This window comes from Stegodyphus dumicola, chromosome 9 (genome assembly GCF_044657685.1).
Source record: "Stegodyphus dumicola isolate Sdum_Otavi_A_Nest chromosome 9, ASM4465768v1".
NCBI lineage: Eukaryota > Metazoa > Arthropoda > Arachnida > Araneae > Eresidae > Stegodyphus > Stegodyphus dumicola.
The window spans coordinates 82,094,382-82,112,443 of NC_140776.1; the positions used below are offsets into that span (position 1 = coordinate 82,094,382).

At 32.0% G+C, this 18,062-nt stretch overlaps 1 protein-coding gene across 3 annotated transcripts in view; it reads right to left on the reverse strand.

Annotated features, from left to right (window-relative positions):
• The window catches only part of LOC118179558 (transmembrane 9 superfamily member 1-like), a 98,201-nt gene that overhangs the window by 62,100 nt on the left and 18,039 nt on the right, over nt 1-18,062 (reverse strand). For all 3 annotated transcript variants that reach the window (XM_085823688.1, XM_085823689.1, XM_085823687.1), the window contains 2 exons: nt 10,094-10,212; nt 3,923-4,032 (listed from right to left, as the gene is read on the reverse strand). In XM_085823688.1, the coding sequence (XP_085679814.1) occupies nt 3,923-4,032; nt 10,094-10,212 (229 nt within the window). The remainder of the gene's footprint in view (nt 1-3,922; nt 4,033-10,093; nt 10,213-18,062) is intronic.

Consider the following 18,062-nt stretch of genomic DNA (forward strand, 5'->3'; position numbering starts at 1 on the left):
CTTACTTATGCTTTCTATGTTTTAAATAATACAGTGTATTCTGTGAGGTTTTCAGTTAAACGGGTGGAAAATTTCTGGGTATAGTCCTATCAGAGAAACAACAGGGAAATATACTATTTGTGTTACACAATAAAATCTAATGATGCAATGGACTAAAAAACAGTTTGCAATTCATGTTAACTGAAATTTGCATTAACCAATAAAACTTCCTATACAGATCGCTAGGACCAAACTTTTATTCATGTTAACCGAGTGTTCTCCTTAATGTGAGTTCATGTTAAAGAGGGTTTACTGTAATTGCAACATATAAACTTTGATAATATTTTAAGCCCAAGAGTTTGTTATTAGAATAGCTTTAAAAGTTTGTTTTTAGAATCCAAATAATCATATTTGTTCACAGGAGGTTTCCCAAAACTTTTAACACAATATCACAGTTATAAAAATTTTATACACTTATTTCGAATAACCACAAAAAATTTTGAAATTTTATAATACACTCATTTCCTTATTTAAAAATTACTTTTTAACATCACAGTAGTAATACTGCTGAAATTATGATTCCATTGTTATTATCACTTTTCTAAATTTCTTACTTTACACAAACTAGAAGAAGCCACAGCTTTCTCCATCTGCTCGATATATCCACTTTAACTGACTGATTTATTAAAATTCATTAGTCATTAAAGGGTACTCTCTCAGTTACTCATAAAGACCTCTGTTCCTTATGTAAGATAATTGGCCTTTGTGAGCTGCACCATTACATAAAAATTTATTTTTTATAATACTCTACTGTAACTTGATAATAATTTATAAATAATAAATTTATTTTTTAAAATTTTTTATATAGAATTACATAAAAATTTGTTTTTTATGTAATTCTATATAAAAGAATAGGAATTTTTTATAAGTAGGGAACCTTCAAAGTTTACATTGTGTGAGGAAAGTAAAAGAATCAGTTACATAGAGGTAAAAACTGGCCTGTGTTTTTGAATAACTACTCATTCAACATACTCTATATTTGCATGCAATTATCCATTCCTACAAAATACAATTATTAATTAATTATAACATTCTTTTATAACATTCTAAATTAATTTCAATTTTAAACTGCATTACTTAAATAACTTTCATTACTGTTATTCAATTTCTGAAGTTTTTAGTATTTTTATATTTATTATAACGATACTCAATATTTTAAACATTACATATTTTCTATATTATACACAAAACACAATTTTATATTCATTTTCTGCACTAATATTTCAGAATTATTTTATTCATTTTTCATATTCATATCATTCTCAAAATAATTCCAAAATGTTTAAAAAAATTCAAAATTTTTAAACAATACAAATTTCTAATTATTGCTACAGTAATTTTTAATAACCTTTCCTAAATAAAATAATTACAAAAGTATAAATTTGTTACTTAATTTTATCTAGCATAATTATGAAAAATCTTCCGACACCATAAAATTTTTAATTTTTTTCATAAAATAGTGCTAATTTTTTTAAATCCAGCATAATAAGGAAACAGCATTAGTACAATTTCAGAATCATAATAATGAGTAGCAATTTCTATTAGCTCCACTAATTTAAAACCTAACTTTATTCATAAAATACTAGATATAAAATTTTAAAATCCATAGAACTAATTGAGTTTTATTTTACTGAAGTAACTGCAATTTAACACATTATGAATGAATGAAAATAATCATTGATTTCTGTTATGGGTAAACATCTGCTAAATTTATCGCATATAAATTTGAAACACATTTTTTAAACAGAGATCAAGGACCCTCAAAAGCACTGGGAAAGGTGTAGTTAAAAATCATTTGGAACATTTGTGCCCTCAGTTCTTGAAAATACTCATTAAATCACTTTCAAAATAAACAAATGCTATACTGGATTAATTTTTGAAGTACTGTAAGAGAACAATGATAGGAAATTTTTTCATTCTGGATACTGTATAGTTCAAGAGCAATGTTCCATATGGATGAAGAATAAAATAAAATTAGTAGTCATTGCTAAAGATTCAATCCTTGTCATAATACCTTTTATAATTCCATTGGTGTACATGCACTTGAGATCCTGTTGAGTAAATGTAATGATGTTGTAGAAATATTGATGCCATAAATGTTAAGATGTTTATTTATAATGAACAGCAAACTTGGCAGCCAAGGCAGATAAAATGCACTTATTGAATTTGACAATAGTGGCCAAAATTCACTTGGGACTCAAATCATGCTTATTTCAAGGCATTTACATTTTTAATATTGCTGTGATAGGAAGAAAGCAGCAGCCGTGTCTTGGGGCAACAGAGGCAGAAGCAAAGTGTGTCATTACCCAACATGAAAGCTTATTAAGAAAAAGGTTTCAGTTGGAATTAATTACATCATCAGACACAGTCCATAACAATTATTACTATTTTTAGAAAAAGAGAGGAGAAATACCAAAATTAAAATGAAGAATTAAGGGGCTACTGCTAATTTAAGTTATAATTTTGATTTACATATTTTTTATCTTACACATCTCTTACTTTTTTATCTTAGCAAATTTTGTCTTTTCCTCTGTTATTTCACTTAACTTATTATCAAACTAATAAATTTGTTAAAATGCTATTGATTTTGTTTTAAAAATCCATGATAATGTTGGATTAGATTTAATGATGAAAGAATTCCTACATCATATATTATGCAATATTTTGGAAAATGATATACATAAATTTCAAATATTAATTTCCATTTTATACAAGAATAATTTTAACAATAAGATTTAAAATTGCTTTATTTTTGTACAACTGAATTATAAAACACACATTTAAATTACAGGTTTCATATCCTGGGGCCATACACAAACTGAAGAGTGAAATGCTTGAAGTTGTACATAACTGAAAGTAAAATATCATTCAGAAAAAGATTTCTGATATTAAGAGACTATGTGAGATGTATTGCTATGCAGATTACTGTGAAAAATATTGTTTAATATATATAATTTTTCTTGGAAAAGTGAGATCTTATTCACAGTCTTATAGCATTTGTGATCTAGAAAATGCCGGAAGGCGAATTGGAAGGAAACTGTATCTAAAAAACATTATATTGGTATAAAAGCAACTCATAGTATTATTAGCATAAATGAAAAATGAAAAAAAAAATGTACTCTAATGAATTTTTTATGATTACCAGGTTATGATTCTAAAGTGATAAAATTTCATGAGAATATTAATAACATATATTTAGACTTTGAAAATTTGTAAAGTTTATAAAGCACTTGTGTGAAAATTCATTTGGCATACTAAATGTAACAAAATTACTGATAAAGATACTAGACACTTTTTTATTAACTTACTCCTCAATGCAAATTGAAAATGACATCAAATATTGTGAATTCTGAAATTAAATATCTCAGCATATTTTTTTTCATACAGGAGTTCAAACCTTTGTGTTTATTTCTTATAAGAAGTACAAATTTTTTCTAAATACAATTATAAGGACTGAAGGAATGTGTAAAAAGTTGGATTTCATCTTTTAAGCAAAATCATATCTTTTAAATTAAAAAATATCATAACATTAATCTTTGCATCACTTAAAACATTTCTGTAACTGGAATGTGTGTGTGAGCAATGGTTGTGACAATACAGCAAAGTATTTAGGGTAGTACAATTTCAAATATTGTAAGTCCTGATATGTTGATTAAATCAAATTGTTATCCAAAATAAAAATTGCAATATTGTCCAAGTAGAACAATGAATGAAATTCTAAAATTTAATTTTCTTAAAATTTATACATGTTATCTCTCTAGGAGAAATTAATTTTAAATAAAATTTTAAACAGAGAAATTTTTAATTATTAAATTTACAACGACTGTTTTATTTTCTATGAAAAAAATAATATTAAAAAATTTGAAGAAGTACAAAACCTTACTTAGTTTCAATCCAATTTACTGAATATGTGTGGGTTACTTCTAGAGGAGTCACAGCATTAATTAAATTCAAAGGAGAACTGTCTGCATTGGACACATTGGCAGCAATAATCTGGGTAAAAATAAACATTCCATTAAATGATGTTAAATAAACGTTCTAATAATGACATTAAAAGGCTGAATAGATTCAATCTAATAACACTAATATGGCATTTCACAAAGATTTGATGCCACAGTGGTATTTTAATAAAGAATTGATTTCACATTAGCATCAATGACAGCTTTTGTTATTGAATTAAATGAGTGATATTCAACTTTATTAAATTAGTTAAATTTTTTCCTTTTTAAGTTGGTACTTCCAATTTAAACTGGCCACTTCACTCAGTTCCCAAATAAAGCGAACTTCATTGCCCAAACTGTAAAATCATATTCTTTTTATCTAATAATCTTTAATTTTTCATACAGAGATTTTTTGGTACATATATTTGATTACTAAATTTTTAGTATGAAAATATTCATAAAATCCATTTCTTTAGGTATAACATTGTAATGTTAAATGTAAAAAATTTCTCTTAAAAATTATGAAAAAATAAATGTACAGTAATTATGCATATACAGTACAAAGTCCGTAATCTGGACGTCAATTATACAGAATGATCTATAATCCGTACCTCAAAGCCACAAACATTTTTTTTTTTTTTTTTTTTTTTTTGCATTCTTTACGCATGCGCGTTCAATGTATAATGGACGGTATAAGCTAGGCTAAAATTATCTTTACTGATTCTAAGGCATTTCAGTTAATGTTGCAGATAGCGCTGTTCCTTAATCTTCTAATTGAATCCGGCTTATTATTTTTTGCAGACTGTTAGAACAATTTTATAAAAATTAAGCTTGAACTTTTGATTATGTCAAAAAGAGTTTCCAATTCTGTAGCTGCCAAAGGATCTACAAAGCAAAAGCATATTTCGATGTTCATCAAAAAAAAAAAAGTGGAATTGCTGCAAAAAATGGATAAAGGCATATCCGTCTCAAAATTATATGAGGAGTATGACATTGCAAAGTCAACTGTATATGACATAAGCAAAAAGAAAAGGAACTTTTTGAATTTTTTGTGAATCCTGACACACCACTTGCAATGAATAACAGAAAAAGGGTTCATTATGCTAAAAGTGACGATCATGACAAAGTGATGATTGAATGGGTCAGACAGCACCGCAGCGAGGGCGTGTCATTGACGGGTCCAATGCTAATGGCTCAAGCCAAAATATTTCATGAAGAAATCAACTTAAACACAGTGTGCATATATTCAACAAGTTGGTTAACCAAATTTAAAAATCGCCATGTTATAAGGCAATTAAAAATTTCAGGTGAAAAAGCTTCAGTTGATACTGAAGCTGCTGAACAATTTGCAGATGAATTCTTTGAACTCATTACTAGTGAACAATTATCTCCAGAACAAATTTACAACGCTGATGAAACTGGTCTTTTCTGGCAATATGTACCGCGATTTACCTTGGCAACCTCTCCAGAAAAGGCTCCAACTGGTGTCAAAGATTCCAAAGCGAGACGAACAATTTTAGCGTGTGCAAAGGAACGCACAAGTGCAAACTTTTCTTAATCAGAAAACATGCATGACCTCGAGCATTTAAAGGAGTAGCAATTTTCCCCATTATATATTACGCAAATAAAAGAGCATGGATGACACAAGCATTGATGAATGATTGGTTTGAAAATCATTTTATACCCGAGGCACAGCAACATTTGAATTCGGTTGTTTTACCTGATGACTCAAAAATAGTCCTAATTGTTGACAACTGTTCGGCACATACTTCACTTAGATAATGTATCTGTATTATTCTTACCCCCAAACTGTACGTCTATCATTCAGCCTATGGATAAGGGAATAGTGCATGCGCTGAAATGCAAATATAAAGTAGCATTTTAAAAATCTATATTAAATTTCTTGAACCAGACTATTCAAGACATTTTGAAGTTTTTTAGCATAAAATCTGATGTGTGGAGCATCGCAAGATCATGGGAGGATGTGTCTCCAGATACGTTAAAAAATGCCTGACATAATTTATGGCCAGCTAATATATTTCATGGTGAGGACGATGAATATGCTGCGAATTTGAAGGTTTTCGGACATCGCAAACTAAAGGCTAAATTTTCCAGTTATTGGATTTTGTAAAGAAATGTGGAGAAGAGGTAATAAATGAAGATGATATAACAGAAGTTTTCCATTGTGATTACAATGTCCCAATTAACGGATGGCGAAATCTGTAGTATGGTACTAGGCCCAGAAAATACCGCTTCCGATAGTGAAGAAAGTGACAGAGAGGTTATTGAAAACGAAAAAATTTCGATTGACAAGTTAGTCGGTATTCTCGACACAGCAATTACAGGACTTGAACAGTGGAACTTTGTAACTGAACAAGAAATTAATCTGTTTATAGAATTAAAGAGAAAGTATTAGCACAAAAAAAGAAAGCAACTTACACAACTTACATTGAAAGAAATGTTTAATAAAGTAAACACATAAATATTAAGTTTTTTTTGTAAGCATAATTGCTCTTTATTTCATAAATTATGGTTTCATATTTTTAATTGTATAATTTCTGCATGCCATTTTACCAGGTTTAAATTGATGATCTATAATCCAGAAAAAACCCTAATCCAGAATTGCCGAAGTCCTAACGAGTCCGGATTACGGACTTTGTACTGTATACATAATTGACATAATATTCCACAATATTAACAATATCATCTTGACAAAGCAGTAGCAAGCCATAACATAAACATTTTCAATGGCAATGTTCTGTCTCCCTTTAGAAACAAGAAGGTATTCGTTATTCATTTTATTGGCCAAACATGTCACAAGATATTGAGGAATACTACAAAACTTGTATGGAATGTCAATTACAGAGTAGAGAATGAACCAGCAATCGTATACCCATAGTTCCAGTTCAGAGACCTGAATTTCCATTTGACACAATGAATTTAGATATAATTGGTCGAATTGAACCTCCAACAGCATGTAAACACAAATATGTACTATGTTTAGTCGACGAACATTCAAGGTGGCCAGAAGCTACCCCTTTGAGAACAAACAATTACAGCAAAATCAACATGCAACAAATTATTATAAATCTTTATGAAAACAGGCATACCTCGGATAATAACTAGTGATCAAGGTACCAATTTCGTTGCAGAATTAACACAAGAATTTCATACCAGATTAGGAGCAAGTCCTAGATTTGCAAGACCAGGACATCCACAAAGTTTGGGATTAGTTGAACAGTATAACCAAGCTCTAAAATGTATGCTGCATCATGTTATTCAAAACGATTCTAAAAATTGGGACAAACACATCCCATACCTGTTATTCGCTTACCACGACATTCCAAATTGTACTATGGGAGTATCACCTTTTAAATTAATGTATGGAAGAGAGGCCAGAGGTCTGTTGTCAGTATTAAAATCATTATGGTCAGAAGAAATTCCATTACCAATAAAATTGGGTAAATGTGCTGTTGATTATCTACAGGAGATAAAAATGAATTTAGAAATAGCAGCAGAGCAAGCATCTATAATAGCAGAATTGAAACAAGGTGCATGTGCAAGATATGCTAATCGAAGAGCGATATATAAAGAATTCAATCCTGGAGATCAAGTATACCTGCTGATTCCAGATTCCAGTAATAAATTATATGCCAGACGGACAGGACCTGCAGAAATAGTGTCTCGTAATTCAGATTCTTACAGAGTCACACTGGCAGATAGTACAATAAGAAGAGTACACGTAAACAAAATTAGAAAATTTAATCCAAAAGTACAGGCAATAGGTGTAAAATTTGAGAACGAAGAAAAACTAGGAGAAGTCCATTCCACACCCTGTGTGAGTGACAAGTCTGATCATTTTCATCTTAGCGAAGTAGACTTAAGCCATTTAGATGATGATAAAAGAAATGACATGATGAACTTGCTAAGAAAATATGACAACTTATTTATAAATAAGGTACTAATTGCCTAAGAAGGAACACATAAAATAAGATTAAATGACACTGAAGAAAAAAGCCATATGTTTATCAAATTCCAGAAGCATTGAAGCCGCAAGTAGACAAACAAATGGAAGAAATGTTGTCAATGGGATTGATTGAAGAAACCAACGTTGATATTTCGTACCCTATTGTATGCATTATGAAGAAAGACGGTAATATTTGCCTTTGGGTTGATTTTAGATCTCTTAATGCAGTGACGAAACCAGATGACTTCCCTATGGAAAATCCTAAAGAGCTCTTATTCCACATTGGAAAAGCTAACGTGATATCCACCATTGATTTACTCAAAGGCTATTGGGCCATACCATTAGAGAAAGTCAAGAAATAGCATGTTTCAAGACACATTGGGTTCAGTATCAATTTAAAGTTATGCCTTTTGGACTATGCAGTGCCACTGCAACATTTCAGAGTGTGATGAACCAAGCCCTTGCTAAATACAAAGATTTTGCTCGAGCTTACATCAATGACATAGCAGTTTATTCAAATAGGGCGAATGAACATTTAGTACATCTTGACAACATGTTTTCAAAACTGTTAGAACTTAAATTTTCTGTAAATCTCAAGAAATGTTCCTTTGCTAAAACTCATATTAAGTATCTAGGACATATCATTGGATCCGGCAGTCATCATACTGATCCAGAGAAAGTGGAGGCTATCCAGAAATTAGCTAGACCTTAAACAAAGAAACAATTGAAAAGTATTCTAGGCCTATGTAATTATTACAGAGATTACATTTCACATTATGCCGTAACAGCTTATCCATTAACCAAGCTCACCAAATGAAGAAGTCTTGAAGAGTTGTGCTGGACAGAAAAACACGACCAAGCATTCGAGAAATTAAAGAAATGATTAATGGAAACACCTAATCTTTATACTCCTGTTCCAGCATTACCTTTTACACTTCAAGGTGATGCATCTTCAACAGGTGTTGGAACCTGTTTATCTCAATGGAAAAACAGAAAGTTGTACCCGATTAGTTATGCCAACCAGAAACTAACCAAAACACATCAAGCATGGCCAACTATCGAGAGGGAAGCTTATGCTGTTATTTGGAGCCTGAAAATGTTTGAAACTTGGATTTTTGGATCACCTGTGGAACTGATAACTGATCACAATCTGCTAACTTTCATCACAAAGAATGCACCCCAATTTTCTAAGTTACAGAGATGGGCTTTAGCATTACAAAAGTATGATACTACAATTTCACATTGCCCAGGTGCTAAGTTAAACAATGGTGATGTGTTATCCAGACTAGAGACTATTGAATGATTTGTGCAAAAGAAAGAACTTTTCATAGACATTTATGAACTCTTAGGATTATTGTTTTTTGTGTGTGTCTTTTCTTTTCAGCTACTCTCATAGAGAACTTTTAAGTATACCATAAAAACTTTAAGTATTATATTGCATTTATAATTGTTTGATTAGTAAGAGTTAATCATTTATATATTACAGTTTTAGAAGAAGTCTTGTAGTAGGTGTAGAAGTAACTTGTATAAGTATTGTGTTATCTATCTTTCAACTTTAGTATTGATTGATTTGTAGACTTTAGTAAAAGTAACTTTTTGTTTGACGTACCATAATTTGTCGTATTTCAAAAGGCTTTCACCCCCTTTCAATTTTGGATGAGGGGGTGATGTATGGGTGAGGCCAACCATCAAGATGTATAGAGTGCGCTAAATCTCAGCCTGGGGAGGTGCCAAAAGTTTAGTTTCCAAGAGGGAGACCAACAGAGAGGTCATAGCGAAGGCTTATGGGAGCCATTAATGAAAAAGAAATTAACTTGTATTACTTAATATATATATATATATGTATTTCAGTTATTAGATTATAGTTTTAGTATTAGTTTTGTGTTTGTGAAATAAATGTTCAAAATACAATAAGGTGGAGTTATTTCTCTATGAGGCGGAGGATGCAGAAAGGGGTGATATCACAATTAAAAACAGAATTATAGTGACAGGCATGTTGAAAATCATAATTTAAAACTGTATGCTATATGCAATCTTGCATTATACTGATTAATATTATATAAGGTCTAGAGTTCATTATACATTCAGGTATATACATATGAGATTTATGAAAAAAATTATTGAAATATGATATTAAAAAACTTACCTTATCATTGTTATACATGATATTAAAGGTGTAATGTGTCCACAGAAATATTTTATGAGCATGTGGTAGAAAACCACTTTCTTCAAGATGACCAATAAATCCATGAAGTGGTAAGTCATCTATAAAATAGAATTAAAATTAGCTCATTACAAAAAAGAGAGACCTTTCTGATTATCCTAACTCCTTTCAAACAGTTATGAACAAAAAGTTATGAACTCATTGCTGACTTCAAAGAACATTCACAAACTTGATGACTAATTTTTTGCCAAATTGAACTGTAAAAGACAACAGCCATTTTCAAAATGTTGGCACACAAATAATTCCAAAAAAGAGCAAGGAATCAGTAAAACTGGACAACAATAAACACCAGCCATAAAACACGTAACTTTATTTAAAAATTCTTCCTTAGGTGAGTTGTTTCCTTCCCATGGACACAACGATCTGTTTTCACTTAAGAAACATCAAAGATTTCCACAGACTTAGTATTGTAACACATCAGCACTGTGCATGAGGCAAAACAGACCTGTGCTATGTGCATACATGGGTTGGCACATAAATATATACGTATTTTGGCAACAAGAACAACAATGTGGACATTTTTTGTTCTTGTAAGAAAGCGTAATGGGATTGAAGAGTTTGCCACCTAAAGACAAATATGGTAATTATATTTTAAAATCAGTACACTCAATAAGGGTGCTCAAAAAGTTTTTATAAATTTTGTGGGAATGAGTAGAAAAATCCTATAAGTTAAATTTTTATTTTTTTATTTTTATTTTTTTTTTTAAATTTAAAAATTACAGAAAATGCAGAAGAGAGCTTGAAAAAGAAGTAAAGGAACTGCTATTAAAAAAGTAAAAAGGCTTCACATCATGGGCTTATCATGACAAACAACTCTGAATATAGGAGGCCCTTTTTTAAATAAAAGAACAGTAATTAAGAGCAAATAAATAAATAATAAAAAATTTAATAAAAACCTATAAACGCTTTAATACGACCTTCTTTATCCTTCTCTTTTGGAACTTTCAGATGAAAAATTCATTCTTTTAAAAAGTATTACAGGGTATAGACTACTCCAGATTTTTTTAAAGACTATTAATGGATTTTATAGGAATTTCCTTTTCTTTTAAAATTTTGGGGACAAATAGAATTTCTTCTTTTTGTGTTTCTATTTCAGTGTAAACTTTTCTTACCTCTGCTAATTTGATTAATAATAGAATTTGCAAGAACATTTTTAAATATGTTGGAATTCCAATTTATAAGCTCCAACTATTGGCTATAAATCTAAATTTGACAGGATTTTTATGAAATTTTGGTAAGGCATATAGATTTGCAAATCTATTATTTGTAATGAAAAGAGAAATTATCTATTTTTTGTGAATAGCAGAAATTTTGTTGATAACAGTTCTTTTTTTATTTTTGCAGATACTATAGATAAAAAAACTTTTCAGTTCATTTCCAATTATAGAATTGTAGAATTTTTTCATAAAATACTGAAATAATTGTTTGCTTTATCAATTTTGGTTATGGTAAATTCCTTTTTTAATTGTGAAAACTTCAAAAGTAAATTTTTCTAGTTATTACTTCCTTTCAGAATGTCTATTGTTTCGTAAATTTTTCAGCAGCTTAATGCGCAAAAATATTAGACATGATTATATCATATTTTTAAAAATATTATTTTGCAATTATATATATATATGCGTGTGTGTGTGTAAAAATAAAAAAAAATACAGTGACTTTGCCCTATGCAAACAGGCAACCTCTAATTAACTTTCTGCTATTTCATGATCTTCCCCCTAGACCAGTACTTACGAGAACATTCTGGCATGTTATGTAACCGCTAGTATAAATACCGAGTACACACCATTTTTCATCAGACTGCTTCCTTTTATCATTGCTACATGACTCTGCGCTGCTCTGTTTATCTTTCTTCCCTTTTTTAGAATAGTTATGACGCCAAAAGCCTAGATTTCATCTTATTTAGTTTAAAACACTATTTGATATGTAATTGGGAGAATTACATCTAAAAGAAAAATTATCTGTCATTTGAATTGAATGAAGATGTGCAATTAAAAGAAAAATCCTTCTGTGTCATCATTCTGCTGTATGCCACTCAGACAAACAATGCTCGGACTCTGATGCCAAGCTTCATCCTTCCTCTGTTTTCCGTAAAACCATCACACACACACACACACACATATATATTATTATTAAATACTCCAAAACTTCTCAAATTCAGCATTTAAAATAAGTACATGTTACATTTATAAGTGTGGGAATCGTGCCTCAACGAAGCACCAGATGTCACTACCTATTTCTATTTTGTAGGAACTCTCCAGGTTCCAGGATCTTCAGTTGGTTCGAGAAGTACGACAGAAGCAGTCTAACAGAACGCTCGCGAAGGAGCTACAACTAGACGCTTAATGGTCGCGCGTAGGCGATCGGACTTGGAACTTATCTAAAGTGACCGCACATAGGTGGTCAGCTGCGACTTTTACATCTCCATAGTGGAACCAATGTGATTACTCTCCTAAACATATTTAATCCATTTGTACATACTCATTCTGTTTATCTTTTCTTCTATAATTCAGGAATAAAACCTGATACTTTGAATCGTGAGTGTGATCTCTGTTTGATGATAAGAGGTCACCCTCACAACTATGGGGGCTCCAAGCTGGCGAACTTCAAAAAAGGTACTGTGAAAACTTTTCCTTCTTTAAGATAATGATACTTGTGTTTCGTTTTAAAATGAGTTTCTTAAATAATTCAAATAAGAGTGATTTAAAATTAATTGCCGAAAGAATTGGAGAGAATGTTCCAGAAAATGCTAAAAAAGCTGACATTAGAAAAATTATAGAAAATTCTGATGTCTTCAAAATGAAAATTGAATTTGTTCGTGGCGTCATCAAATCGATCGCCGAGGATCGGACGCCTAAGACAAGTAATGAACACTATCTGTTAGAAATTGAATGTCTTAAATTAGCCCAAATTGAGAAGCAAATTGAGCTAGAAAATTTAAAATCACAATCATTATCGGGTGATAGAAAAAACGCACAGACTAGTGTTGAAAATTTACTGAAAAGCGTTAAAACGCTTACAATCTCTGTTCCTGAGTGGCCAGAGGTATTGCATTTGTTTTTCATTTCATTGGAAAAAGCTTTTGCCACCAAAGAAGTTCCCAAAGACTTACAAGCTGAGATATTAATTAATTTGCTAGGTGTTAAAGCAAATAATGTTTTAACGTATGCAACTGAAGAAGAATTGTCGAATTACGAAAAACTAAAAGAGTTGTTTTTAGCTGAATTTCAGCCGACACCAAGAGAGATTCTGAACACCTTTAAACATGCTCAACGCGCAGCAAACAAGTCGCATGTTCAATTTGCATCGCGATTGACCGCAACATTTGAATACCACTGTCAGGTTAGGCAGACACAAAAGGATTTTAAAAAGTTATTTGATTAAATTGTTGCAGATAAATTGTATGAAACTTTGGATTTCAAAACGAAAGAATACATAGGTGTTTGCGAGGGGAGAACATGGTTTAATCCAACACAGTTAGGGCGAGAATGTGATTTATACTTTTCATCCCGAGGAAAATCATTGTCTAAAATACATAACCCTAAAGTTCAGTCTAATGAATCGAAAGTAACAAGTGTTCAAAACCAATGTATTAAAAATGACTCATTCCGTCGTAGCAAATCTAAAAATAAACAAGATGTCATTTCGTCGACGCCAGAGAGATCATGTTACGTCTGTGGGGGAAGGGGTGAAAATTTTCATTTCGCCAGGGATTGCGTAAAACGTAAACAAAGTGAATCACATAAGGAAACAGAAAGAAAAAACAAAACAAGTTGTTCGTAAATTTATAACGTCAGTTTTATTCACGAGTTGCAATATGCTGATATTTTCGTAGAAAATAAAAAAATAAAAGCACTTATCGATTCAGGAGCTAAATTTCCGGTCATAAATTCATCATTCATTCAAATAAAGACACCGCTGGATGGTAAAATAATACTTAGCTCATGTTTTGATGAAAAAAAAAGAGGCAGATATCACTAGAGTATGATTATCTTTAAATAGCAATTCACCAAGGTTAGAAATCATTGTTGCAGCTGTAAATAAATTGCCTGTTCCTTTAATTTTAACACCAAACATTTATTCTCAGCTTCTAAAAGTAAGTCGGGAAGAAAAACATGAAACATCTAATCCTGATGCCGAAAATGATTTTAAAAGTGAATCATCATTACAAGAGTGTTTTTTATTAAATTTTGCAAATGTGATTTACAAATGTGATGTGGATTTCTTGCATGTTACTGATGTGAACATTCGTAAGAGTTTATCATCATTGATTCATAATTATAAACCAAATAAAACTAAAGACACGAATTTAAAAATGAATATTGTGTTAAAAGATGGTATTCCAGTATTGCAATGGTCTCAGAGATTACCGTTTGCTGAGCAAAAAATTGTTGATAAACAGATAGACGAGTGGTTGCAAAAGGGGATAATTAAACCATCTTGTTCCGAATACGCATCTCCAATTCTGTTATGTAAGAAAACTGATAAAACACATAGATAATGCGTAGACTTCAAACAGTTAAATAAAAAAGTAGTAAAAGATTCTTTCCCTATGGCCCAGGTAGAGGAAGTACTTGATCATTTGAGGGAAGCAAAAGTTTTTTCAACTTTGGATTTGAAAAATGGTTTTTTCCACGTTCCAGTCGATGAAAGATGTACCAAATATTTAGCATTCATTTGTCATGCAGGTTTATTTGAATTTTTAAGAGCACCGTTTGGTTTGACCACTAGTCCTAGTGTATTTTTAAGATTTATCTATAATGTATTCAGGGAATTAATACGGGATAATACAGTTGTAATTTACATGGATGATTTTATCATACCTTCCCGTGATGAAAAAGAGGGATTAGAAAAACTTAAATAAGTAGCTTCAGAATATGGACTAGAAATTAATTTTAAAACATGTCAATTCCTTAAAAGAAAAATTGAATTTCTCAGTTATTTAATTGAAGAAAGTACAATTCGTCCATCTCCAAATAAGACCCTTGCAGTTAAAAATTTTCCTCAACCTAAGAATGTTAAGCAATTGCAAAGCTTCCTAGGTCTCGCAGGCTATTTTAGAAAATTTGTACCTGGTTATTCGGAAATAGCCAAACCATCGAGTGATATGCTTCGCAATGGTGTTGAATTTGAATTTGGGCCAAGACAGCAGCAGGCATTTGACCACCTTAAAGAACTTTTGAGCAAAAGTCCTGTACTTAACATCTTTCAGCAGGGAAAACCTTTGGAATTACACATGGATGCTAGTAGTCATGGTTTCGGTTCAGTTTTGCTTCAACGCTCAGATGATGGACAGCTGCATCCAATCCAATACATGAGCAAGAAAACATCACCTCAACAAGAAAAAATGTCAAGTTATGAACTCGAAGTGCTAACGATCGTCGAAGCCTTGAAAAAATTTCGAAGTTATCTCTTAGGCACAAAAATCAAAATAGTTACAGACTGCGATGCATTTCAGAAGACAATGCAGAAAAAAGATCTGACACCAAAGATAGCTAGATGGGCACTGCTGCCCAATCAACAGATGAGACATGTCGACGCATTAAGCAGGCATGCTGTATGCATGGTCACTCGTTCGCAAAGTGAAATCACTACTAAGATCGCAACAGGCTGATGAGCGTCTTCAATTATTGAAAACTCTGGTTGAGAAAGGACTTAGAGATGACTATCTGCTAAAAGATAATGTGTTGTATCTGCAGGAGAGAGGTCGAGAACTCATCGTTGTGCCGGAAGCGATGGAATTCGAGATCATCCGTGGCATACATAACAAAGGACACTTTGCTGTACAAAAGACAGAAGATCTGCTGAAAAGAGATTTTCATATTTCGAATGCTACGATGAAAATAGAGCTCGTTATAATGAACTGTGTCGAGTGCATCCTCTGTAATAAAAAGCGAGACAAAGCAGGTCTATTGAACCCAATCCCAAAGGACAATATTCCGTTAAGCACATATCACATAGATTTTGTAGGACCTCTGACATCTATAGATGAGAGATACCGACATATATTTACAGTGGTAGATGCTTTTACAAAATTTGTCTGGTTTTACCCAGTCAAGACAACATCAACGGCAGAAGCTGTACAGAAACTAAAAATCCAACAATCTGTCTTTGGAAATCCTTATTATTATTATTATCCTTTGGAAATATCTCTGACAAGGGATCTGCTTTCACTTCAAAGGACTTTGAGGAATACTATAAAGATGAAGGAATTCAGCACATACAAATCACAACAGGCGTTCCAAGAGCCAACGGCCAGATCGAAAGAATTCATGGAACCCTTATCCCAGTGCTTGCAAAATTGTCAGTAGATCCTGCCAAATGGTTCAAATTTGTACCTGACGTCCAAAGAATCATCAACAGCACCGTCAGTAGATCAACGAAATTCACTCCTTTTGAGCTGATGACAGGCGTGAAAATGAGAAATTAGGCAGACCAAAGAATTAAAGAAATTCTCAATGAAGAATTCCTGAACTCCACCATCCAGGAGAAAGAGTCTATTTGTGAAGAGGCTAAAGCGACTATCTTAAAACTGCAGGAGGAGAACCGACGACAATACAATCGACGTCATAGAACCGCTCCACTCTACAAAGTCAACAACCTAGTAGCCATTAAAAGAATCCAGTTAGGAGGCGGTCTCAAGCTAAGACCTAAATTCCTAGGACCTTATAAAGTGATCAAGATTAAGCCACATGATCGATACGATGTAGCCAAGGTAGGAGCTCATGAAGGACCTGAAGCAACTTCGGCAGACCACATGAAGCTTTGGTCTGATGACATCGCAACTTGAGATCATTTTGCCAACTATTTTTCAAATGTTTCTTTCTTTTTTCTTTTTCTTTTCTTTTCTTTTTTTCTTTTTTTTTTTTTTGTATTTTGTGTTTTACAGATGTATTCAAGTGTTCGGAGGTCCTCACCTGTCGATGGCTGAGCGTGTGGGAATCATGCCTCAACAAAGCACCAGATGTCGCTACCTATCTCTATTTTGTAGGAACTCTCCAGGTTCCAGGATCTTCAGTTGGTTCTAGAAGTCCGAGAGAAGCGGTCTAACAGAACGCTCGTGAAGGAGATACAACTAGACGCTTACTGGTCGCGCGTAGGCAGTCGGACTTGGAACTTGTCTAAAGTGACCGCACGTAGGTGGTCAGCTGTGACTTTTACATCTCCATAGTGGAACCAGTGTGATTACTCTCCTAAAAATATTTAATCCATTTGTACATACTCATTCCGTTTATCTTTTCTTCTATAATTCAGGAATAAAACCTGATACTTTGAATCGTGAGTGTGATCTCTGTTTGATGATAAGACGTCACCTTCACATAAGCATTAACTGCATCCTTGGAATTATGCTAAATGCAATGAGAGTAAGCTTATCATGAAGACGAGCTCTCATTATGAAGCAATTAAATGGAGGTCTTCAATGCCCAGTTTTGTATTTGTTTCACATTTGTGTTGAATAAAATTAAAATAAAAGGAATGCTACTACTAAATGTTATCGCTATGTATTACTTTTAAAGAAATAATATAGCAAATATAAAAAGAAGTGTATGGCAAACTTATCAGGAATCTAAAGATAAGCAAGCGGCTTTTATAAATTTTGTAACTGTTAATTTACTGATTTATGAGTCTGAAACGCTTTATAACCAGAGGATATACTATGATCAATGTGATATTTTCAAACATGAGAACAAATATATATACGCTAAGCAAAAAAAAAAAAAAAAGGGTGAAGTGTGAAGTTCTATATCTCTCATTCTACTGGGTTGACAGAATTCAACTTGCGTTTTTCATGTCTCGAAAGCATGACTTAGGATATGTACTAGATTTACATGCAGCATTGTTCTAATATAGGTATTTTGACACAAAATCCGACTTTTTCTTAAATGACATGCCA